This window comes from Prinia subflava, chromosome 1, assembly GCF_021018805.1.
Source record: "Prinia subflava isolate CZ2003 ecotype Zambia chromosome 1, Cam_Psub_1.2, whole genome shotgun sequence".
In the NCBI taxonomy this organism is placed as follows: Eukaryota; Metazoa; Chordata; class Aves; order Passeriformes; family Cisticolidae; genus Prinia; species Prinia subflava.
In genome coordinates, this window is record NC_086247.1 from 145,902,834 (window position 1) to 145,924,388 (window position 21,555).

The 21,555-nt window shown below is 50.2% G+C and overlaps 1 protein-coding gene across 1 annotated transcript; it reads left to right on the forward strand.

Annotated features, from left to right (window-relative positions):
• The first annotated feature begins 2,723 nt into the window (after positions 1-2,723).
• On the forward strand, positions 2,724-18,136 carry SHH (sonic hedgehog signaling molecule). The gene is made up of 3 exons (XM_063415852.1): positions 2,724-5,076; positions 9,828-10,089; positions 13,627-18,136. The coding sequence occupies exons 1-3, from the start codon at positions 4,768-4,770 to the stop codon at positions 14,322-14,324; spliced, it is 1,269 nt and encodes a 422-aa protein (XP_063271922.1). The 5' UTR covers positions 2,724-4,767; the 3' UTR covers positions 14,325-18,136.
• Positions 18,137-21,555: the final 3,419 nt, after the last annotated feature.

Below are 21,555 nucleotides of genomic sequence, written 5' to 3' on the forward strand. Positions count from 1 at the left end.
ATTCCTTTAAAGAAAATGGTTGAACACTGCCATTAAGGAGGGTGGGGTATATAAAAGAATCAAACAAAACTTCAGGTGAAAATCCTGCCTGAGACTCCTTCCATTTACACCAGTTTTACTTTAGTATTATCTCTGTTTTCACTGAAGCTATTAATGATCTACTTCTCTGGCAGTGATTGCTGTGATTGCGAATTTCTTAGGAAGCGCCACAGGTGCAAGGAGGCTACCAGAATGAAGCAGGAGGACAAATGTTGGCTATTAAGGAGCCTAAATAGTTAAGATCCATTTAAAAGTCACATTTGCATGTGTAGTTCTCTGTATTTTGAGATTCATCAACCAAAATATACAAGTGCAAGGAAAAGCTGGAAACTCCAAATGGCCAATGAGCAGCCCCTCTTGTGTATTGTGAACCCTTCCTTGGCTTTATTCAGAGCACACAGCCTTCAGCAAATCCAGATTTCCCAAAAAAGAAGATAAATAATGTCTGATTCTCCAGGCGCTTGGCTGGGGATTGGGTGCATCCATCACAGCCCCTCTGCATCCCAGGCTGGATGGGGCTGGCCCTGGACAATGCTGCTCGATGGCCCTGGACAATGCTGCCTGATGGCTCTGGACAGTGCTGCCCAACGACCCCGGACAGTGCTGCACAGTGGCCCCGGACAGTGTTGTCCAATGGCCCCGGACAGTGTTGTCCAATGGCCCTGGACAGTGCTGTCCAATGACCCTGGACAGTGCTGCACAATGGCCCTGGACAGTGCTGTCCAATGGCCCCGGACAGTGTTGTCCAATGGCCCTGGACAGTGCTGTCCAACGACCCTGGACAGTGCTGCACAATGGCCCCAGACAGTGCTGCACGATGTCCCCGGACAGTGCTGCACAATGTCCCTGGACAGTGCTGCACAATGGCCCCAGACAGTGCTGCACAATGTCCCCGGACAGTGCTGCACAATGGCCCCAGACAGTGCTGCACAATGTCCCCGGACAGTGCTGCACAATGGCCCCAGACAGTGCTGCACAATGTCCCCGGACAGTGCTGTCCAGTGGCCCTGGATGGTGCTGCCCAATAACCCTGGACAGTGCTGCACAATGGCCCCAGACAGTGCTGTCCAATGGCCCTGGACAGTGCTGTCCAATAACCCTGGACAGTGGTCCCAATGTCCCTGGACAGTGCTGCACAGTGACCCCAGACAGTGCTGCCTGATGGCTCTGGACACTGCTGCCCAATGTCCCCAGACAGTGCTGCCTGATGGCTCTGGACAGTGCTGCCCGATGGCCCTGGAGAGTGCTGTCCAATGGCTCTGGACAGTGCCCACCAATGACCCTGGACAGTGCTGCCCGATGTCCCCAGACAGCGCTGCCCGATGTCCCCATCCGTGCCAGCACAGCGGGAGCTCCAGCGGGTTTGGCAGAGCCCCTGTGTGCCGGCGAGGAGCGCTGGGCCGTGGGACGCGGTGGGTACCTGCAGTAGGACTCAGTGGGTCAGCCGTGGATGCTCCTGTGACTGTGGGTCAGGGTCTGGATGACCCGAGCACTCCAGCGGGGCTTTGGGGGCCGATGAGGAGCCGGGGCAGCCCCTCATGGACCCGGCGCTGTGGGCAGGGCGGTGGAGCAGGCAGCTCCTCTCAGGGCTGGGCTTCGCGGCCTCCCCGGCACCCTCAGCTGGGCAGGCCCGAGGGACCCCGGGCCCACGGGGGCAGCAGCGGCCGCGGCTCTGGACCCTCCAAAGGAGGCGCCGGTGCCGGCCGGGGGTGCTGCTGCTGTTTGGGGGGCTGGCTATGCTGAGGTGTGGGGCGGGCAGGGCTGCGCAGGGCTGGGCTCGGGGCTCCCCCGGTAGCCCGGGGCCGGGGCCGGCGGGACAGGGGCAGGGCCGGGCCCCCGCCCCCCGGGCTGCCGGGAGTGCGGAGCGGGGGGCTTGGGGGCTGTTGTTTTCCCAGAAGCTGTGGCATTTAAATAATAATTAAAAAGGAAGAAGAAAAGCTCCTGGTGGGGAGGAGAGGCAGGGCGCATCCCGGAGGCTCGGCGGGGCGGGCGGGAGCGCCGGCCCGGTTCCCCCGGCTTCCCCCGTGTCCCCCGGGCACCCCCGGCTCCCCCCGCCCGGCTCCCGGCGGGGCCGCCGCCAGCTCCAGCCTGCGCTGAGGCTGAGCAGAGCCTGCCCGCTCCCCCAGCTCTGCTTTCTTTCACATCTAATTTGATAGGAGGGGGATTTCGAGCTTCCCACAGTTACAACTTTTCTTGATTTCTCCCTTCCCCCCCGCCCCCCCTCGCATTTATTACTTGCATTTAATTAATTCCTTCTTTGCGTTTCCTTCCCTGTTAATCTTTGGGTGACTGCTTTGTACATATGGCAATCTGATAATGAGGGAGTTTGTCCTTATTCTCTAGACTTCTTCACTGCGATGTCCACCCATCTAGTGCCTGGGATATCGATCTTCTTTCCGTGGGGAGGGGGACAAGGTAAGAGGGGTGATAAAAGTTTTGCAGTATTCCACACCATTAAGAATAGCTTTTATTCCTTGGCGCTGTTTAATCAACTGTTATATCAAGTCATGCTGTTTAAGCAACCACATCAAAAGAACATACCCTCTTTTGTATAAATTATATATTCCTTGTATCTGTCTTCTCGCATGCACGCAGACGGGGAGATAAAACTTAAGTTTGTTTTTTAATAGCATGAAGCAGGTATTTAGCTGTTATACAACTTGTTTCTGCAACTAAGTTGGTTGATAACAACCTAGCAGCCAAGCTGCTGACTTTTTAACTTTTTACCTGTTTCCAAGTCAAAACTCCTCAATTTAAAGGTCGGAAAGAGAAATCGACGACTCACTGAAACTCCACAAAGAAACATAAATAGGAGGAGAAAAACATGGGCTAAAAAAGATGAAAGCACCAGTTAGAGTCGGCGTGAGACCACTTCGGACCACTTCTTTCGGCTCCTTTCTAAAGTTGACCTGAAAAGACCACTTTATCCCTTGAAAAGTCCGTGCTGACCTGCTTGTTGCAGTTTACGGATACACAACTTTTTTACCACTTGAAAACTGATTTTAAAATCCATTTTCAAGGTTTAAGTTGATTACTACTCAGCTCAATATCATAGACGGAAAACTTCCATAACTGTTCACCCCAAAGAGCTCTTTTTATTTCTGTTTTTTCTTTTTTCTTTTTTTAAACCCCACAACTTTTAAATAAAGTTTATTTTTTGGATGTGTTTTGTTTTTCTGAGAAAGTGGACTTTGAATTACTTCATCACGCCGTCCTGGAATTTTTAAGAACTCCTAAAAAAACTCCTGAAACTTTCTATCTCCTAGGACAAATTGTATTTTCTTAGGAGCAAAAGCAAACGAGCACTTTGCAGGCAGAAAAGTGTTTGTTCATATGGGACTCTGCTGTTCTGTCTAACCTGCTCTATCAGCCTCATCTCTGCAATTTTGCTCGTCTCTCAACACCTTTGTCTGATTAGTAGCTTTTGGAGATCGGGATAAAGACATCACTTGCCACGCTGCATGAGATAACAATTAATTTAACATTAAACTTATCCCCTTTCCATTCACTTTGCTTGGATCGATCTCTGTTAATTGTGTTTGCGGATGCTGTCAACACTATGCTTTTCTTAAAAACTTAATGACACCCCGCAAGGAGGTGTAAGAGTCTAAAACGCTCCTCTCCGACTTTGACCAAAGAAACAAAGAATACAGCGTGCTCAGGAGACCATCTATTTTTAATCAGTGGACTGTTCATGCACTTCCGAAGATATAGCGTTATTTTTAACTGGGTGATAGTCCTGGTTTTATTTTAAAAAATAAAATAAATAAATAAATAAATAAAATAGTGCCACATTGCAGTAGTGTGATACACAAGTCAGACACAGTAACTTCATTTAACTGCCGCTTCGCATCAGACCTGTTTCTGCTGTTAAAGTGGTCATTTATCAGCTAAAAGGCGAGTGTGTTTAAAAATGTATGTCTTTGGGAGGGAGAGCAATCTCCCTTTTCAGGGACAAGAAACCTGTTACAAAGCACTTTAGGTGGGTGCGCTCTGAAATGGCATTATTCCCCCCCGGGGCGTTAATATTACCTAAGTATATTCCTATTTGCACGGGTCCCCGATAATTCGGCATTTTATTTAACCACAACTGCCCTTAAAAACCTGACTTGCACTGAAGCAGCCTGCTAATCTTAATTTTTTCCCCCTCTTTCAGAGGGGCATCTGTTCCTCTTGCTGACAAATGTACCATTCTGCCAAGAAAGTTTTTGGGTGAAAAAAAAAAAAAAAAAAAAAAAAAGAAAGAAAGAAAGAAAAAAGAAGAAGAGGAAGAAAAAAAAAAGCGTGTAATTGATGTTATCCCAAGAAAGCACGATCTCCACCCCTCTCAGCTCTAAGCCCTTCAGGTAAAAGGAAAAAAAAAATCTTTCAAGAATTTGTTGCCTTTTTGAGGGTTAAAACATCAGAAGACAAGCTTGTCTCGCCTTGGCCAATCAGCTCTCGGCCCTGGCAGCTATAATATAGAACTAAAGGCAGACTCCTCTCACAAGCGTCTTGCTTTGCTACCATTAAAATCAGACCCTTTTTTTGTCTCTCGATTGCTGTCTCCCGACCAAACTCCGATGTGTTCCGTTATCAGCGACCTAAAGCCTGCCATTCCAGCACCTGTCTTGCTAGGGATCGGTGGATAGTATACGATTCAGAAAGCAGACAAGGACATAGGAGGAGAGAGAGCTCTAGAGAGACAGCCAGGGATAGGCACAGAGAGCTTTGAAGTAATTGGATTCAATGGACGAAATGCTGCTGTTGACAAGAATTCTCTTGGTGGGCTTCATCTGCGCTCTTTTAGTCTCCTCTGGGCTGACTTGTGGACCAGGCAGGGGCATTGGAAAAAGGAGACACCCCAAAAAGCTGACCCCTTTAGCCTATAAGCAGTTTATTCCCAATGTGGCAGAGAAGACCCTAGGGGCCAGTGGAAGATATGAAGGGAAGATCACAAGAAACTCCGAGAGATTTAAAGAACTAACCCCAAATTACAACCCTGACATTATTTTTAAGGATGAAGAGAACACGGGAGCTGACAGACTGATGACTCAGGTAGAGCCACAGAGATACCTGTATTTGTGTTTGTTAACCTCTCTGAGCAATCCTAAAGGACGCATCTGTCTTAGTATTTTTGAAAGCCCCCTCCTTTCCCTCTCCCCCTCCTCCCCCCGCCCCTCCAAACTCGACTAGTTTCCCCATTGAATGTAAATACCATCTATCCAGCCAAGTTAGCAGCGGCTGGAGCTGGAGCTATTTAGATATTTGGTGGGGGAATCTGTGTGATACTTACAGTCATTACCGTGCCATGGCGTTCCCTGTAACTTGGTTAGAGATTGCTGTTTGCATTCGTCCCCAAGGATGCACTTTGATCAAACGAATTGCATACAGCTCAGAGGACCCCAAGTGTATAGTGACCGCCAGGCCACCCACTCATTATTACAAACGTAGTCCGCGGTTGCTGCGCCTGCTGACTTGATTTTATATTTTTTAAATTTTAATTTCTCTCTTTTTTTTTTCTTTTCATTTCATTTTAACCTTCATTATTATTATTGTTCTCCTCGCGAGTATATTCTAAATTTAGTAGGCATGCAGTCGTGCACTCACAAAAGGCAGCTGAAGCCGGATCGACCATTCCTCATCTGATTCCGTATTATATAGCTCGTATTGCAATACCATCATTTGCAATTGTGCCCATCAGAGCGTAAATATATTGATATTTCTTTAAGGATGCTCGCCGCCAATGCTCTGGTACTTCCATAGGGGAGGGACTTGCAACTTATCGGCATTGCATCACCTTCTGTTTTAAAAAATCTGATGGCACAAGGTTTACAACTGGGTAAATACTGGATTTCGGGTGGAATCGGATTGCGGAACCATTTTACGAAAAAAGAAAGAAAGAAAGAAAAAAGGATAAAGGTGTCTGTGAGAGAGAGAGAGAGAGAGAGAGAACCGCTCCGAGAGTCACCTCGTAATTATAATTCATGCTCAACAGAGAGCTCGGTGAAGTCAATTGCTCTGCCAATCCCGGAGTTTCAGAAACTACATGCAATCTAGACACTGGAAATGGGTTTCCTCCAAATATAGGTCAACAGCGCTTTTTTAATATTAATACATTTAAGCCCCACCTTCAGTGCTAGAGCAGGACTCGCCTGGAAGGACTAGGCGGGGAGTGGACGCGGGGAAGGGGGGCTGGGGGGTGGAATTTCCCAAACTCTCCCCGTTCCTCGGCCTGATTTTCCGCACGTTGCCGGGTCTCCCGGGGCGAGGGACCGGCGGCCGCCACCATCTCCTCCCGACCACCTTAAATGGCACCGCACCTCGGAGCGCGGCGGCGCCTCCGCCCGCCGCCGCCGCCGCCCCGCGCTGGGCTGCGGAGCGGAGCGGGGCTGCTGCCGGTCCCCGCTCGGGCGCGGCCCGCGCCCCTCCGCGCTCCCGCGGTCCTCCGCCCCCGCTGCCTCCGGAGCTGCATCTCTCGCATTTTCAGCTCCACTTACTCCCCTCACGTATCGATCGCGGCGGCTCGGGTTTCACCCTTCCCTCCGCAGCCCGGCGGCAGCGGCGGCGGCGGCGGCTCCGCGGGAGACGGGCTCCCGCCGGGGCTGGGCGCATCCCTCCGTGCGCGGCTGCGCCGGTGCGTGTGCGCGGCGGAGCGGAGGGGAGCGGAGCGGGGCGGCGGGGCGGGGGGAGCCGGGGCACGGTCGGGAGCGGTGGGCTGCGGGCCGGGGGCGGGCTGCGCGCTGACCCCGGCCCCGCGGCTCTCCCGGGGCACGCCGCGCCGGCTACGCGGCTGGCCGCTCCCGCTGCATTAGCTGGCAGCGTCTGAACTCCTGACCTTCTGTCAACTTCCCTCAGACGAACGAAACGAAAACAAATACTTTCCCCCCCCCTCGCTCTCCTTCAGTGCTTGTTCCCGTGCCTTAGACACAAAGGGGGGAGGTGGGCTGAGAGCGGCGGGGCCGGGGAGGCCGCAGGGCCGGTACCCGGCGGCAAAGAGGGGAGCGAGGTGAGGGAACGAGGTCAGGAAGAGAGCAGGGCTCCGGCAGCCCTGGGCCGGGCAGGGAGCGGGGAAGCGGAGCGGGGCCGGGCACCGAGCGGACTGGTTGCCCTTGCTCCCCGCTCCCCGGGCACGGCCGGGTCCTCTGCGACCCGGGGTGCGGTCCTGCCGCTGGCCTCCCTGCCTTGCTTTCCTCCCCTCTCTCCCTCGGCCAGCAACCTCTAGTTAAATCCCAGCCTTTAAACGCCGGCTTCGGGAGCCCTTCAAGCATGGAGAGATCTTTCATGGACAGAATCGTTAAACTTGCAGAGTGGTTGCCGAATGCATTAGCCGCTAGTTAATATTAACTCCAGAAGGGCGTGGGGGGGGGAACGCAAACAGAGGTAGGTAAGTCAGGTTCTCAACTTTGCAGGTGACACCAGCAGTTTGCTAAGGGCTCCCCCCTTCCTCCCTTTCCTCCCCCCCACCCCGGCCATTGGCTGGATTCGGGAGAGAGATAAGGAGGCCAGGTCACTATGATAAAGCTGGAATTTGTATGAAATAAAATAGCAATCTCGTGTAATGCAGTCACACAACCGGTGCGTGATGTGAGGAATTTAGAGATCAACTTGGCATTTAGGAAGCCCACCAGGTTGTTTACACTGACAGGTACCTGTTAAGTGTTTCCTTCAAGCAATTCATTTGTGAAGAGATTAGGAGCTGGCAGGAGAGGGCTTGTTGAACAACTTTGCCTCCACACAAAGCGTTAGTGGAGGCAGCCCTGCTGAGCTTCACGGTGGCTGAACAGAATTGGGCTTGATTTGTGGCACACGACCCGATGAATTAATAAATAGTCTGGGCTTCACGGCTTTTGACTCTGACAATCCAGCTCAGGCAGTATAAAAGGGAGAAAGGTCCTTTAGGAGGCCGTTTCTTCTTCTTTATTTCGCCTGGAGCTGGGAAGCGGTGCAGGCAGGGCCGGAGCGGACAGAGCCTCCGGGCGCTGCCCGCACCGCTGCCCGCTCCTCCCGTGCGGGACAGGACATCGCCGTGTCGCGCAGCGCTGCCGCCTTAGCAGCACCTGAGACGCTTGATCCTTCTCCCCCTTTCCCCTGTAAATCAGTGAAGGAGCATAGCTATCCACTCAGGTGTGAGAGGGAGAGAGGGGAAAAAAATAAAATGAATCCAACTCAACTTCCTTGTGCCGCTGCACTTTGCTGCCGGGAACGGTGCCGAAACCCAAACACCGGTCTCTCTCCATAAAATGGTAGGCCAGAGAGTCCAAAGTGAGCTCACGACTGCGTTTGATATCTCTCAGGGATAAGTGTTGCTTTTATGGCTGTTGGTGGACACATGGGAATTTCCTTGCTGAGCAACCTTGTCACGTCCCTAAAAGTAGCGTCGTCTGAGTAATGGAGGGGCTTTGCCTTCCTGGGAGCTGTGAAAGGGGGATCTGTGCTCTGTTGCTGGCTGTGCTGTCAGCCCAGTGGGAAGAATGGTCCTGCAGAAGGCCGAGCACACCACTCAGGCCAACAAAAGTGTGGGAAGAGCAGCTCACTGCATCCCGCTGTGGCTTACAGCCACAGCGGTGTTTGCATCAAGGGAACAACATCGAGTATATCCACGAGTTGTTTTCATCTCAAAAAGGTGGAAGAAAGCTAGCAGCATGTGTGTTCCTAACTCTGCACCTTTAGTCAAGAGCTTTTCAGTACTTTCGGTGCTGATTTCCTGTTTCTGCTGGGCTGAGAGTCCTTTTCTCCTGTTGCCACTGTGTCTATTCCCTGCCTGGCTGAGATGGGAATCTCCCCAAAACTTCCAGGGTTTCAGCTCACCTCTTTTCCTCACTTTCTCCCATCCTGTGCCCCTCATTACTCGGTCCCTATGTGCTGCTGGGCCCAGTTCAACCCAGGGAAGGCCGGTGGCTCTGGAGGGTCAATGAAAATTCCTGCAGTACTTTCTCCACGGAGTTGGAAAGGTTTCACTCCACACAAAGGGGCTCCTAGCTTGCATAGTATCCCTGCTCCGCTCAACTTCCCTCCTTGGCCCTCCCTTGCTTTTCATCTTCCCACTAAGAGCTATATTATTGTATGGATTTGCTCGGCTTTGTAGGCGAGCGCCGATGTATGTTTGAAGCAGAGTGAATGCTCCCAGCCCATGCAGCTTTGAGGGCTCTAATGAGTGATGGGCGAAGGGAGAGAAGAAAAAAAACACCCCTCCCTCCAGCACATAAAGGCTGTTAACATGTATTGATACCCTTTTCAACACAGAATTAAGCTGAAAAGACCCGCAGAGACATTCCGGGGGGGAATCCGTGACTCCGAGATATATGGCGAGTGTTTGTTCTGGGCAGAAACTTTGCTCTCGGGAAGGGACAGGGCACTTAGCGGCAGGAATTTGCTCCGTGCAGGTGGCTTTGAATCACCACGTTCACCCCCCAGCGCCGGCGGTGCGGCGGAGGGGGGTCCCCCTGTCCCCGCAGCAGGTGCCAGGGAAGGGGAAAGGTCCGTCCCTGTGGGTCTTTGTGGGGTTTCATCTTCTGTTCATCCTGTGTCCCCAGGTTTCACTCTCCTCCTCCTCCTCACCTGCCTCCCCATCCCTTCCTGGCAGACGGGGAGAAGATGCTCGGCTCCGGCTGAGCCCATCCAGGGGTGCGTTTAGCGGGGAGGGCGGGAATGCCGCCTCTTTGGCCGGGGAGGAAGAGCAGGATGCGGCCCAGAGGGGCATAGATAGCGAAGCGGGGGTGTTCCCCTGGCATAGATAGTGAGCGAGGTGTTCCCCTGGCTGCAGCACCCCCACAATGACCCTTCCCTGTCTGCCCCTATCCCCGCAGCGCTGCAAGGACAAGCTGAACGCTCTGGCCATCTCGGTGATGAACCAGTGGCCCGGGGTAAAGCTGCGGGTGACCGAGGGCTGGGACGAGGACGGCCACCACTCCGAGGAGTCCCTGCACTACGAGGGCCGCGCCGTGGACATCACCACCTCGGACCGGGACCGCAGCAAGTACGGCATGCTGGCCCGCCTGGCCGTCGAGGCTGGCTTCGACTGGGTCTACTACGAGTCCAAGGCGCACATCCACTGCTCCGTCAAAGCAGGTAAGGCGGGCAGCCTGCCCAGAGACGTGTCGAGGTGGGGAGACACCCCCGGGCCAGAAGCACGGAAGCTCCCCAGAGCCTTCTGTGTCCCGTCTCTGCCGCCGGGCTCCGTCCTCCTGTCCCTGCAGGGTCCCCGTCACCCGGCCCGCCCCGCCGGGGCTCCCGCGGGGACGGGAGCAGAGCCCCGAGGGGGCAGCCGGCCTTCCCCCGCCTCTTAGAGACCCTGCCGGGGCAGAGGTGGGGGGAAAGGAAAGAGTGAGGGCAAAGGGAAAAAAGGAAAAAAAAAAAAAAAAAAAGAGCCCAGCCAGCTGCAGCAGTTTTTCACAGCACTTTTATTTGGGTGATTTGCTTGGCCAGCCTTCCCACGAGAGCTGCGTCGCAGCCACACTCCCTTCTCCTCCCCCCGTGGGGTCTGACGCTTTCCCCACCCAAGGAGCATGTTCAACACAAACACTCGTGGCCGTCTCCAGCCGCCCCGCTGGCTGCACGCCTTACTCGCGAGCGCTAATCTCCGAGTGGGAGACGGCCAGGAAAATAAATAAGGAACGTGGTCCCCAGCCTCCTTCAGCGGTAGCCGCTAGGAAATTCCCAGATAGGGACACACATACACATAATTTTTTTTCCTCCCCTCCCCTGTGCTTACAACGCCACACGCTGTCTCAACCCAGGAACAGCTCCTAAGAAATCCCCGACTTGCAGAGTTCCTTTTCTTGACACTTGATGTGGTTTTTTGGGGGGTAAATCTGTTAGTGAGTGCCAGTCCCCAGCTCCACCGCCTCCCTCCAGCCAGCTGGATGACATCTAAAGCTTTTTTTAAGTGTATACTCTATCCCAACAACCTGCTGGATGTGTCAGGAAACACTTGGCTGCAAAAGAAAATAGTGGGCTTTCTTTAAATATAACCCTTTTCTTCGAACTCAGCAGCCCCATGGCAGGGAAACCAGCCCGGCCCTGCTGTGCCCACCTGCAGGAGGGGTTCATGTCCCCCACTCAGCCCGGAGCTCCCCAGGGGCTGAGCACCTCTCCTGACCCATGTGGGCTTTGTCCTCAGAGCCTGCTACTGCTTTTGTTCAGCTCCTGGGTCCTTTCTAGCTGAAAAGAGGCCCTGCAAAACTGTCAGCTGTGCAGAGATCCAAACACTCTTTCAATAGCCAAGATGGGCTTTGTAGCACAAGGTGATTGTGGTGTGAGGTGACCTTAGCCCAGGAGCACCTCCTAATCCACCCCAGGGGAGTTTCATAGCACAGGAGCCACCCCAAGCTGCTCATTGAGATTCGGCACACAAGGACTTGGGGGCAATATTTGGAGGGTGTCAGGCAAGGTCGTGTGACTGTACGAGGCAGGCTGAAGGGAGCAGGCTTCAATTGCACTCTCTCAGCCTGATCTTAAACTGTCCAAACCTCATTTCATGACAGAGCATCTCATGAGAAGATTAAATCCCATAATGCCAGCAGGAAGATTCTTTATCTAGATCTCTGTTTGCAAAAAGTATGATCCAGGAGACTGGAATGCAAAGAAGAGTTCCCCCAAGGCCTGAATTATTGTCACCAGAACAGAGGAGGGAGAGGCAGGGGTGGTAAAAGGGACATTGATAATACGCTACAGCAAGTATTTAGAGCAAGCTTCTACATTTAAAATTCAAATACAGATCTTGAGTGCCTTGGAAAAGTGGCTCTGCTGTGCAAATAGTGCTTGGAAGGTCCTGGGTTTTTTGGAGAGTATGTGTGTGAATTGGCACATAGGGTTTCTGCACCTGAACAAATAGGGAGGGGGAGAAAAGGGGGGGAAGAAGCTGGGAAAAAAATGGAAGTGTCCTCTCTTCCAAGAGTGTCTGCATTTATTACATGAATCAGAATGACAATGGTGATCCTTTATTGGATTTTAATTAGAGAACCCAAACAAGCACTGCTCAAAGAAGCAGATTTTCACACCTCTGCCAATTCATTGGCATGTTTGTAGAGCTGCTACACTACTACATCTATTCATCAAGTCCCTGAATATGCAAACAAAGCTCTAGCCAGACCTTTACTGCCAGCTTGTAGGAAGGTGTAGTTTGCTAGCAGAGGCCTCCACATAAAGCACATAGCTTGTTTGTTGCCATGTCCTCCCTGAAGAGGGAGGCCTTGGAGATCTTGCTGCTTCATTTCTGAAGGAGAAGTGATAAAGTCATTAGCAAATCAATAACGGTCTAATTTTCACCCTTCCTGTCCTTCCTGAGAAAGTCATTAGGAGACACTCCAAGGATTTGTTTAAATCACAGGAATTTCAGCAACAGCCATGGAAGCAAAATATAAAATCTGTCTGTCTGTAGGAGCTAAATCACCAGGTCTCTTAACTGGTACAGGGAGTAACTGGGAGAAAGCAGGGAAAGATAAGGGAGGGATGGGGAATCTCAGCAGCTGTAGCAAAGACACTTGCTACCATGACATACTGTGGGGTATTACCCAATATTTAAAAAGCCAGAGGGGTTAGGAACACTGCAAGTCCCTCTGTTAAGACAGAGATCAGCCTAGAATACAGCAGACTTTTTTTTCCACCGCCCCACAGGTGGCTGAGCTTCCAAAGAGTGATTTGCAAGACAGACTCATAATCTCATTGCTACTTCTGCTTTCTTCAAGTCTGAGATTGTTCCTCTCAGAAGTACTGGAGAGCAGCAACAGCTGCTCTAAACTCTGAGTAACTTCCAAGAGCTGGAGAAGGTGGAAGAGGCATTTGCTTGGGCCTGGCACAGGTGTAGGGCTGCTCTGGGACCACACACTCTGAGACAGGGAAGAACATCCTTCTAGGGGAGGGGAGAGGTTTTTTTCTTTTTTTTTCTTTTTTGAAAGAGGATTGAAGCAGAGTGCTGGAGATGCCAGGCAGGAGTGCTGTGAGGCTGGGATGTGCCCCAGTAGCCACCATGCTGAGCAGGAAGGCTGGAGGCAGCATGGGGGCTTATGCAGCATGATGGAAGGGGATTTGGAAAATCTGAGGTATTGGTTTGCAGTGGCAAAATTTGTGTGCATCCAAAGTCTCCTCCTGTTCTCTGCTGTTTGCTGCCCTAGATGTGCTTCTTGAGTAGGAGCTGAGTGGGGACCCTGAGCATCAAGAGCACAGGCATTTGCTTGGAAGAAACTTTATGCCAGCAAAACCACTTGGCTTCGAAAGCCTGCAAGTTATCTGGCATCAGGTGTCAGTGCAGGGTGAACAGTAGCCAAATGGGAAGTTCTTCCAGAAGGGATTTTGTTCTGGAACAGTTTTCTCAGTGGAAATATTTTGGCTCATTTCCTTTATGAGACAAATCACTCTTGTAACTCCTAACCCAGGGGAGATATTGCACAAATCTAGCAGGAAGGGAATTCTCACTTGACCCATGGAGTGAAAATGGGGCTTGTTTGTAGATGAGGGTGGAGGAATTTGAGAGGGGAGTCTGGCTGTGTCCTTTGCTTCCTTGGTGGGTTGGGGGTGGCTGGGGAAGTGATAAATTCACACATATTCCCCTTGCTCCAGCTCGGCATGTGCCTCCTCTAACCCCGCTGTGCTTCTCTCCTTACACAGAAAACTCCGTGGCGGCCAAATCTGGGGGTTGCTTCCCTGGCTCGGCCACGGTGCACCTGGAGAAAGGCGGGACCAAGCTGGTGAAGGACCTGAGGCCCGGAGACAGGGTGCTGGTGGCCGACACGGAGGGCCGTCTGCTCTACAGCGACTTCCTCACCTTCCTCGACCGCGAGGACGGCTCCCACAAGCTCTTCTACGCCATCGAGACCCGGCAGCCCCGGGCGCGGCTGCTGCTGACGGCCGCCCACCTGCTCTTCGTGGCCCCCCAGCAGAACCAGTCGCAGGCGGGGCCGGCGGGCGGCCGGGCGCTGTTCGCCAGCCGCGTGCGGCCGGGCCAGCGCGTCTTCGTGCTGGGCGAGGGCGGGCGGCGGCTGCTGCCGGCGGCCGTGCACCGCGTGTCGCTGCGGGAGGAGGCGTCGGGCGCCTACGCCCCGCTCACGGCGCAGGGCACCATCCTCATCGACCGCGTGCTGGCCTCGTGCTACGCCGTCATCGAGGAGCACAGCTGGGCGCACTGGGCCTTCGCGCCCTTCCGCCTGCTGCAGGCCCTGCTGGCCGCCCTCTGCCCCTGCGCCCCCGTGGGAGAGCCCGCGGCCCCCGGCATCCACTGGTACTCTCGGCTCCTCTACCGCATCGGCAGCTGGGTGCTGGATAGTGACTCTCTGCACCCGCTGGGCATGGTGGTGACATCCAGCTGAGGGGACCCCGCGCCGTCCCGGCCGCCCGCCAGGCTCCGACAGAGAGACAGACACACCGAGGAAGAGAGAGAGAGAGACAGAGAAGGGAGAAAAAATAAAAACAGGAGAAAAAAAAAGAAGAAAAGAAAAACCTAAAAGAAAAAAAAAAGGAAAAAATACATATTTTTAAAAGAGAGCACGGATTAAGACTTAAAAATAATAATAATAAAATAATAATAATTAAGTAGGACAGTCCAAAGTAGACTTAAAGGGAAACAAAGACCCCTGGAAGTTCTGTTCTGTTTAGTTTATAAATATATATATATTTTTATTTGTTCTTTTGTTTTGTTTGTTGGTTGCTTTTTTTTTTTTTCCTCCTCTCCTGGATATTTATTTCTTTGGTATTTTGAATAGATGTTTTAAATGATATGAACCGGACCTTCAAGAGCCTTAAATAGTTTCTTTGATAATTTATTATCATGTGAACTGTACTCACGGGGGAAAAAATTATTTTGTGAGGCCAAGCAAAACTGCGCAGAGTCTATTTTTCTACATGTCACGTGTGTCCTGACTTACAGAAAGCAAAATTCTGTACTTTCCCATCTCACCATTACGTTGCTCCTTCATTTCAGCAAGTCTAAAAAACAAGCGAACAAACAAACACACACAAAAAAGACAAACTTCATGGGGGTCCGTAAATTATATTTTTATACACAGAATTGTAAATTAGATTTTTTTGAGAGATCAATACTTAACTGAATCACATTTCGTTTTTTGAAATAGTGTAAAATATGAGAATATATTATTTTAATTTAAATAGTTTCAAATGTAACATCATTTCCTGTATTGTTTTCCATGTTTTGCTTTGTAAAAACATCATTTGGCCACGTTCATGGAAGTCAAGACTGTTACACAAACTTTTTATTTGCAAAAACCGTAAGAAACTTTGTTATTTTTAACTTCAGAAAAAGTTTATTAGAAAATAATATTTTTTAAAAAGCGCACATGGCGGCAATTCTGGGACGATGGAGATGGTAGTTTGTACAGAGGGGGGAAAAGGATGTTTTGCATTAATAAATTGAGAAATAACTGCTGTAAATTTACTAAAATGTATTTTTGAATATTTTGTAATAGTTTTAATAGTTTTATAGAAATAAAATGTGCCATGCACAGTTTGGTTAGTATATAATAACTAAGAGTTCCTGGTGCATCCCATTTTTTTTTTCCTTTTTGCTTATTGGTTTAGGAAACATGATGCCTAAATGAGTGCCCGTTATTTTATTTAGATGTGTTGCTTATAACATTTAATTTTGGTACTTTAATTAAGGAAACGAGTCCATCACATCTGTGCATAACCTGGAATCTCTTGTGCTGACAGTAGAACCTCACTTATTTGCACGAGCGACCGGCAGACGGGTTTCCCTTTGCCAGAGCCCTGGCTCCCCATCCCTGCTCAGGGGATGCTCCTCTCTTCCAGCTCCAGCCCCGACTCCATGTGCACTTCCCAGTCTGATCTGGAGACTGCGGATGGCTCTTAAAATTGATTTCTGAGGATGCCAAATCAAGTTTTCCCTTTGAAGCACGTTAATGCAAAGGCAGGCAGCTGCCTTCACCTTGTGGCAACACCAAGGTTTCAGTGGGCTTCAATTTGTGTGCCCAGAAGATGGAAATCTGAGGGAGAGGCACCGACTTTAGTGAGTTAGAGGGATTCACGTGGCTGACGCTGGAAGAAGGAGATGGCCACCAGATTTGGTTGGCTGCTTTGAGTAACAGCACAGGGCTTGGGGCCACTGAGAATGGAGCAAAACACCCTTTGCAAAACAAACAAAAGGATAAAGATTTGTTCATTTGTCCTGAGAGACATTCCTTAGCTGTAACGCAGGAGTCCGTCCTGAGCCACCCATGGGTGAATGTGCTGGAGATGCGTTTTAGGAGCTGAGTGGTGGGGCCAGTGCTGTGTTCCCAGCCCCAACCCACCCCGAGGGGTTCATCCTTGACAGGTGCTGATCAGTGAGGTTCTGCTGCACCGCCTGCTCCTCCATGGAGGGTTTCCAGGATCCCTTTAAAAATTTTGCAAAACATTGTGTGTGCATGTGTGTGCGCGTCTGCGACGGGACCGTGCCGGAAGGGAGCTTGCCTTGAATGTCTTCTCACCTTCTCTTTGGTTTCCATTACTCACCAGTCTAGGATGTTCATCCAGCAGGCCTTTTGCTCCAGAGACACAGCCATGTTCTCTGCTGGGATGGATGGCAGCTCCACAGCCTCCCAGGATGTCCCTACCTGGGCCATCTCCAGAGAGTGTAGACCATGCTGTTCCACGCTGAGATCCCAGGAGATTCTGGAGCGCTGTCAGGATCTGGTGGCCGAGCTCCACGCATGAGCACTGCTGTGTGAAGCCCCAACAGATGGATGTGGTCTCTCCTTCCTGTCAACGTCTTGTCCAGACCCACTTCCAACCTCCAAAGCTCGGACATGGCCAGGGTGATGACACTTCAGAGTGACCACAGCGTCCTGCAGCACCGGGAGAGGAACCAAGCCACCCTCATGGCTACCCAAGGAGAAGAATCATGGGGGACTGTGGACTGCCTGGTGGGTGCTGAGGACCTGCTGCCCACCCCAGCTTGGACTCTGCCACCTCCCTGTCTTTGGGTGTGCTGAGGGCTGCAAACCCAGATGATCTGGGGCATGTGAGAATGTGATCGTGGAACAAATGAGTCTCTGCTGTGAGAGTCTGGCCTTAGTATGGCAGCATCTGGGTGTCTGAGCTCCCTCACTCTGTCTCTGAGAGGTGGTTGCCATTATTTCAGGCCTCTACACTCAAAGAAATAACCATGTTGGAAGGTGCCTTCTCCAGAGGACAGCTGGTGGAGGTGTTTAGGGATGCCAGTGATCAAACTTAAAGCCACTGGCTGGAGGGCTTCAATCTAAATCACAACTGAGATGTTAAAGAGCCATCAGACCAGAGCCCACACTTGTGTCAGGGCAGAGCACATGCCTGGATGGGACCACAGCAGACATTGTCTCATTTAATCTTCACCCAAAGGCCAAGATGAGCCCAGAGCTTTGTGGTGTCAGAGAAGCTGAGATGCTCTTACACCGGGATCAGCCTGTTTCACCGAGCAGAGAAAGCTGTGCCATGTTCTTCATCACACTTATTCCAAGCAGCTTCATGTCTTCCTCTCACCATGTCTGAATTCCACCTCTCCCTCCGGCGCCTCTCATCAGGATCACCCCTCTGTGGTGTGTTAGAAGTGCTTCCTTAGATGGGCCAATCCAACCCACAGCTACAGCTCTCGTATGAAGGATGTACTGTCATAACCTTGTGCAAAACATCTAGGAGATGTCACTGTCCATTTTCAGGGTCCAGTATGGCAATAGTTTGTATAAAATGTACACATAGTGGTGGCTACAGAATAGTTTATGACTAAATACATATCTATTACTGTCAAAATAATGTATAAGAATGTACTTGAAGCTATTATCCTTGTGCTCTGTTGTCTGAATAATTAAAGAAATTACAGAGACTTCCTGAAATGTCTGATATGTGATGGCATTCCTATTGCACGCTCTCTGAGGATTTTACCCTGATGACATTGAAACGCAGAGCAGGGATCCTGTGGGGTTTGCTACTGGACTCTTCAAACACACCAGGAGTTGTGCTGGTGTGGCTTCATGTGGTGGCCACGATGTCCTTGTCCTCCCACCTGCAGCCACGTAGACAGTCTGTCACATAGCTGTGAAATATTGCGTGGCTCTGCAAAGCCAACTCATTTGGAGGGGTCTGTGGGGAGGCAGAGGTGCCCTGAAGGGCAGCCCACCAGCAGCTGCCGGTCCTCTCCACCTCCCCCACGCAAGCCAACGTGAGAAATGACCCTAATGAGACTGGGACTCGTTTGTGTTTACTTGACCAACAGTTCAAGCAGTGCCCTGGTGCTCAGACACCAGGCAAACACTCCAAAGGGGAGCTTGGGTGCTCCAGTAGAAGAGGATCACATCCACAGTGCAACTAAAATCCCAGGCAAGCACTGGGATAAACCAGGTGTTTCCCAGCCAGGTAGCTGTGCTGTGCCTCAGCCAGCAGCTCTTTGTGCCCTCACATGGCAAAGTTTGCCTAGCTGGATCTTTAGAGAAATAAATGCACATAGATGTATACAAATATAATATTATTATCCTGATATTAGGAGCTCAGCACGTCCCACCAGGATATAAATATGTTTACACTGGCCCTCCTGAGCATTTCACACCATGCCGAGGCTGAGCAGGAGATGTAAATCAGCCTGGTTGGGCTGTAATTGGGCAGCAGTTTTGCAGCCCCAGTACAGCATCTATTTCAATTACAGGGGGAAGGAAACCAGAAAGAGCATTTTATCTTACTCATTACTGCAAGCCATAAGGGACCACTAGATTTCTTAAGCTTTTGAAATCCTCTCTTCAGCAGTTTCTGCCTTAAAACTAGTTCAAACTTAACTGAAAAAAAGGTCAATTTTCCATGTACAGAGCTCTTCAGAGCTTTCAGAGGAGCAGTGTTAATGTGATCCTTGGCCTACTCGAGCTGAAAGGGAAAAAAATCATCTTTAAAAAATGCATCTTTACAAGCAATAGGATTGTCTCAGATTTGATAGGAGCCCCACAGCCTCTGTTTGTGCCAAGATTGTTAAATATAATTTTTAATGCTTTGCATTTGGGGTGTTTAGGCTTACGTATTTAAATAATTTTGGTTTTCAGGGATGAAAAGAAGTGAACAAATCCAGGAAATATGAGTTTAATGATCTTGTCCTGGTTCCAGTGAAATCAAGAGCAGCATCCAGAGGTAATTTGGTTGCACAGGCAATCGTGCAAATTTAAGCTGAGTGCAGGACCATATACAGGTTCTTTTCCTTTCATTTTTAAGTGAGAGCAAGACACCTCTTCGGACAAATATTACTTCAAATCAGGAGTGAAACCACAAGGTCATGAAATCCATTTGGGGTAAAAATATTTGTTTTGATGTCCTGTGACCTAAATGTGAAATAAATATTAGATTTGCTCAGTTTGGTGTGAACAAATGTCCTTTTGTGTTACTGAGGAGGAGAGGTGACAAGGGACGCTCTGTGTGTGATGACCACAGAGGGTTCCTTGGCCACCAAACTCACCTGTGGCTACTGCCCAAGGGCAGGAGGGGTTGGGCATGGGCAGGGGAGCAGGGATGCTCTGAGAACACCGAGTGCCTCATGCAGCTCTGCCCAGCTCTCTGGACTCTGGGAATGGCACAGGGACCCTTCTTCCTCAGCCCATCTCTGGGGCACAGCTTGCCTGGGCCAGCCCTCTGGGACACCAGGATGTCTCCCTTGGAAAGGGGATGTGCTCACAGGGAAATGCCACTGCCATTCTTGGGAGTGCTGTGTCATTCCAAGTTTGGAGACTTTTGATGGCATTCTCTGCAAGGGAGTGTATCTGTGTGCAATTACAGCAACTTCCTTTTGGTCTCATGACAGACAGACACTGTCACAGACCTGTCGTAGGCTTTCACTGGGTGGAGGAAGCTCATTTACAAGCAGGATACAGATCAGGCTTTGGCTAGTTTGGAGCATTAAAGTATTTGATGGGCTTTTTTTTTTTTTTTTTTTTTTTTTTTTTTTTTTTTTTTTTTTTTTTTTTTTTTTTTTTTTACAGTTTAGGCTGTAGGCAGCCTCTGGTGGTCCCAGGCCTTATCTCAGCCCACCCTCTGTCAGGTCCAATGTCTGCAAAGGTGGAGGGGTTCCATCCCTCTGAGTAGCTGGTATTGTTAAATAAGGTAACAGTTTCACTAAATGCAGCAGCCTTGCATCCCATCCATCAAGAATCTTCCTTTATATTCTCCTTGCATTTACCCTGTGAGAAAGGAGACCAAAGAGTTAAAACAAGATTAGTTTTAAGAAATCCCAGACTCAGAATCTGGGACATTCAGAGCTCTGCCAAGCTCTGCTGCTGCTCCTGCAGCCTGCCCTGAGCAGAGAGCTGAAACCTCACTCACTTAGCTCACCTCTTCCTTGTAAGTCAGCCCCATCCTGTTTTCTACAGCAGTAAGAACTGGTCTTAATTATTAGACAGTGATAAATGCAAATAAATATTAGTCTCAGGATTGCTCATGAGCAATTCTCTTAGAATAGTTACTGGTTTAGTGTAAGCTTTGTTGGCTTTGCCAAGTGATGCCCTTTCTACTCAGCAAAGCTTTTCTGGAAACAGAAGTGTAATAAATGTACAGTATCAAACAAGTCTGTTCTGGCACAGTATTTGTGTGAATAACCATGTTGTGCTAACACCAGTGGAAGCTACGGGGTTCACAGGCATCAGAAAGTCCAACTGCCACTCAAATATTTTCAAATAATGAGTATGTGATCCCACAAACAACAACAAACCAACCTGGTTGCTTTCATTGAGGAAAATGATTATGAATCACTGTGTACTGTGGGCTCAATCCAACAACCACCAGCGTCAAAAGAAGCCTTTCCACAACTTCAAACAAGCAGGGAGCTGAGCTGTGTTTGCTCAGCTTTACCTGGTGTATCCATCACTCTCATAGGGCACCATCAAATAATAGAATTTATCTGGCAAGTCAGAATTTCCTAGAGCAGCCAAGAGTGGGCACATGTCACCTCCTGACTGCATATGTGCAGCTCCCACTGATGTCAGCAGGGTTATCTATGGGCAAAATGAGGTCAGACTGTGTTGTCCTACTTTACGTGCCCTGTGGTATTACACTCAATTAAGTTTTGTCTCCCAGGACACAGCCTCTCTCCCACTTAAGTCACCAGGAACTTTGTCCCTGCACAACAGCGCATGAGGAGGCACGAAATACCAGTCTTTGATCCAGACTGCAGGAAGTTTTAACCCATGCATTCAGGAACTTTCAGCTGCACCTTGAAAAGGGGGTTAAATTCAGTATAAAAATAAATATATCTGTGAACATCCAACATGGAGCATCTTCAGGAGAAGGTAACAGCATTGCAAACTCACCCAGAGCCTTGCAGAGTGCAGTAGACTCAGCAAGAGCTTCTTGCCAAGGTAGCAGGGCATCTTTCCTGCCAACAGCTCCCCTCTGATCCTTGCAGAAAGATCCTGGATATCGTGGGCAACCCTTCCTAGGCAGCACAGCAGAATGTCACATCTTCCGTGGGAGTGACCACATGCTTGACTGCTTTGAAAATATTAACCACTGGTTATGAACTGAAATTATAAATAGCTGTAGAAAGGAAAAAACAGTTAAAAAAAAATCTTTATTACAGATAAACAA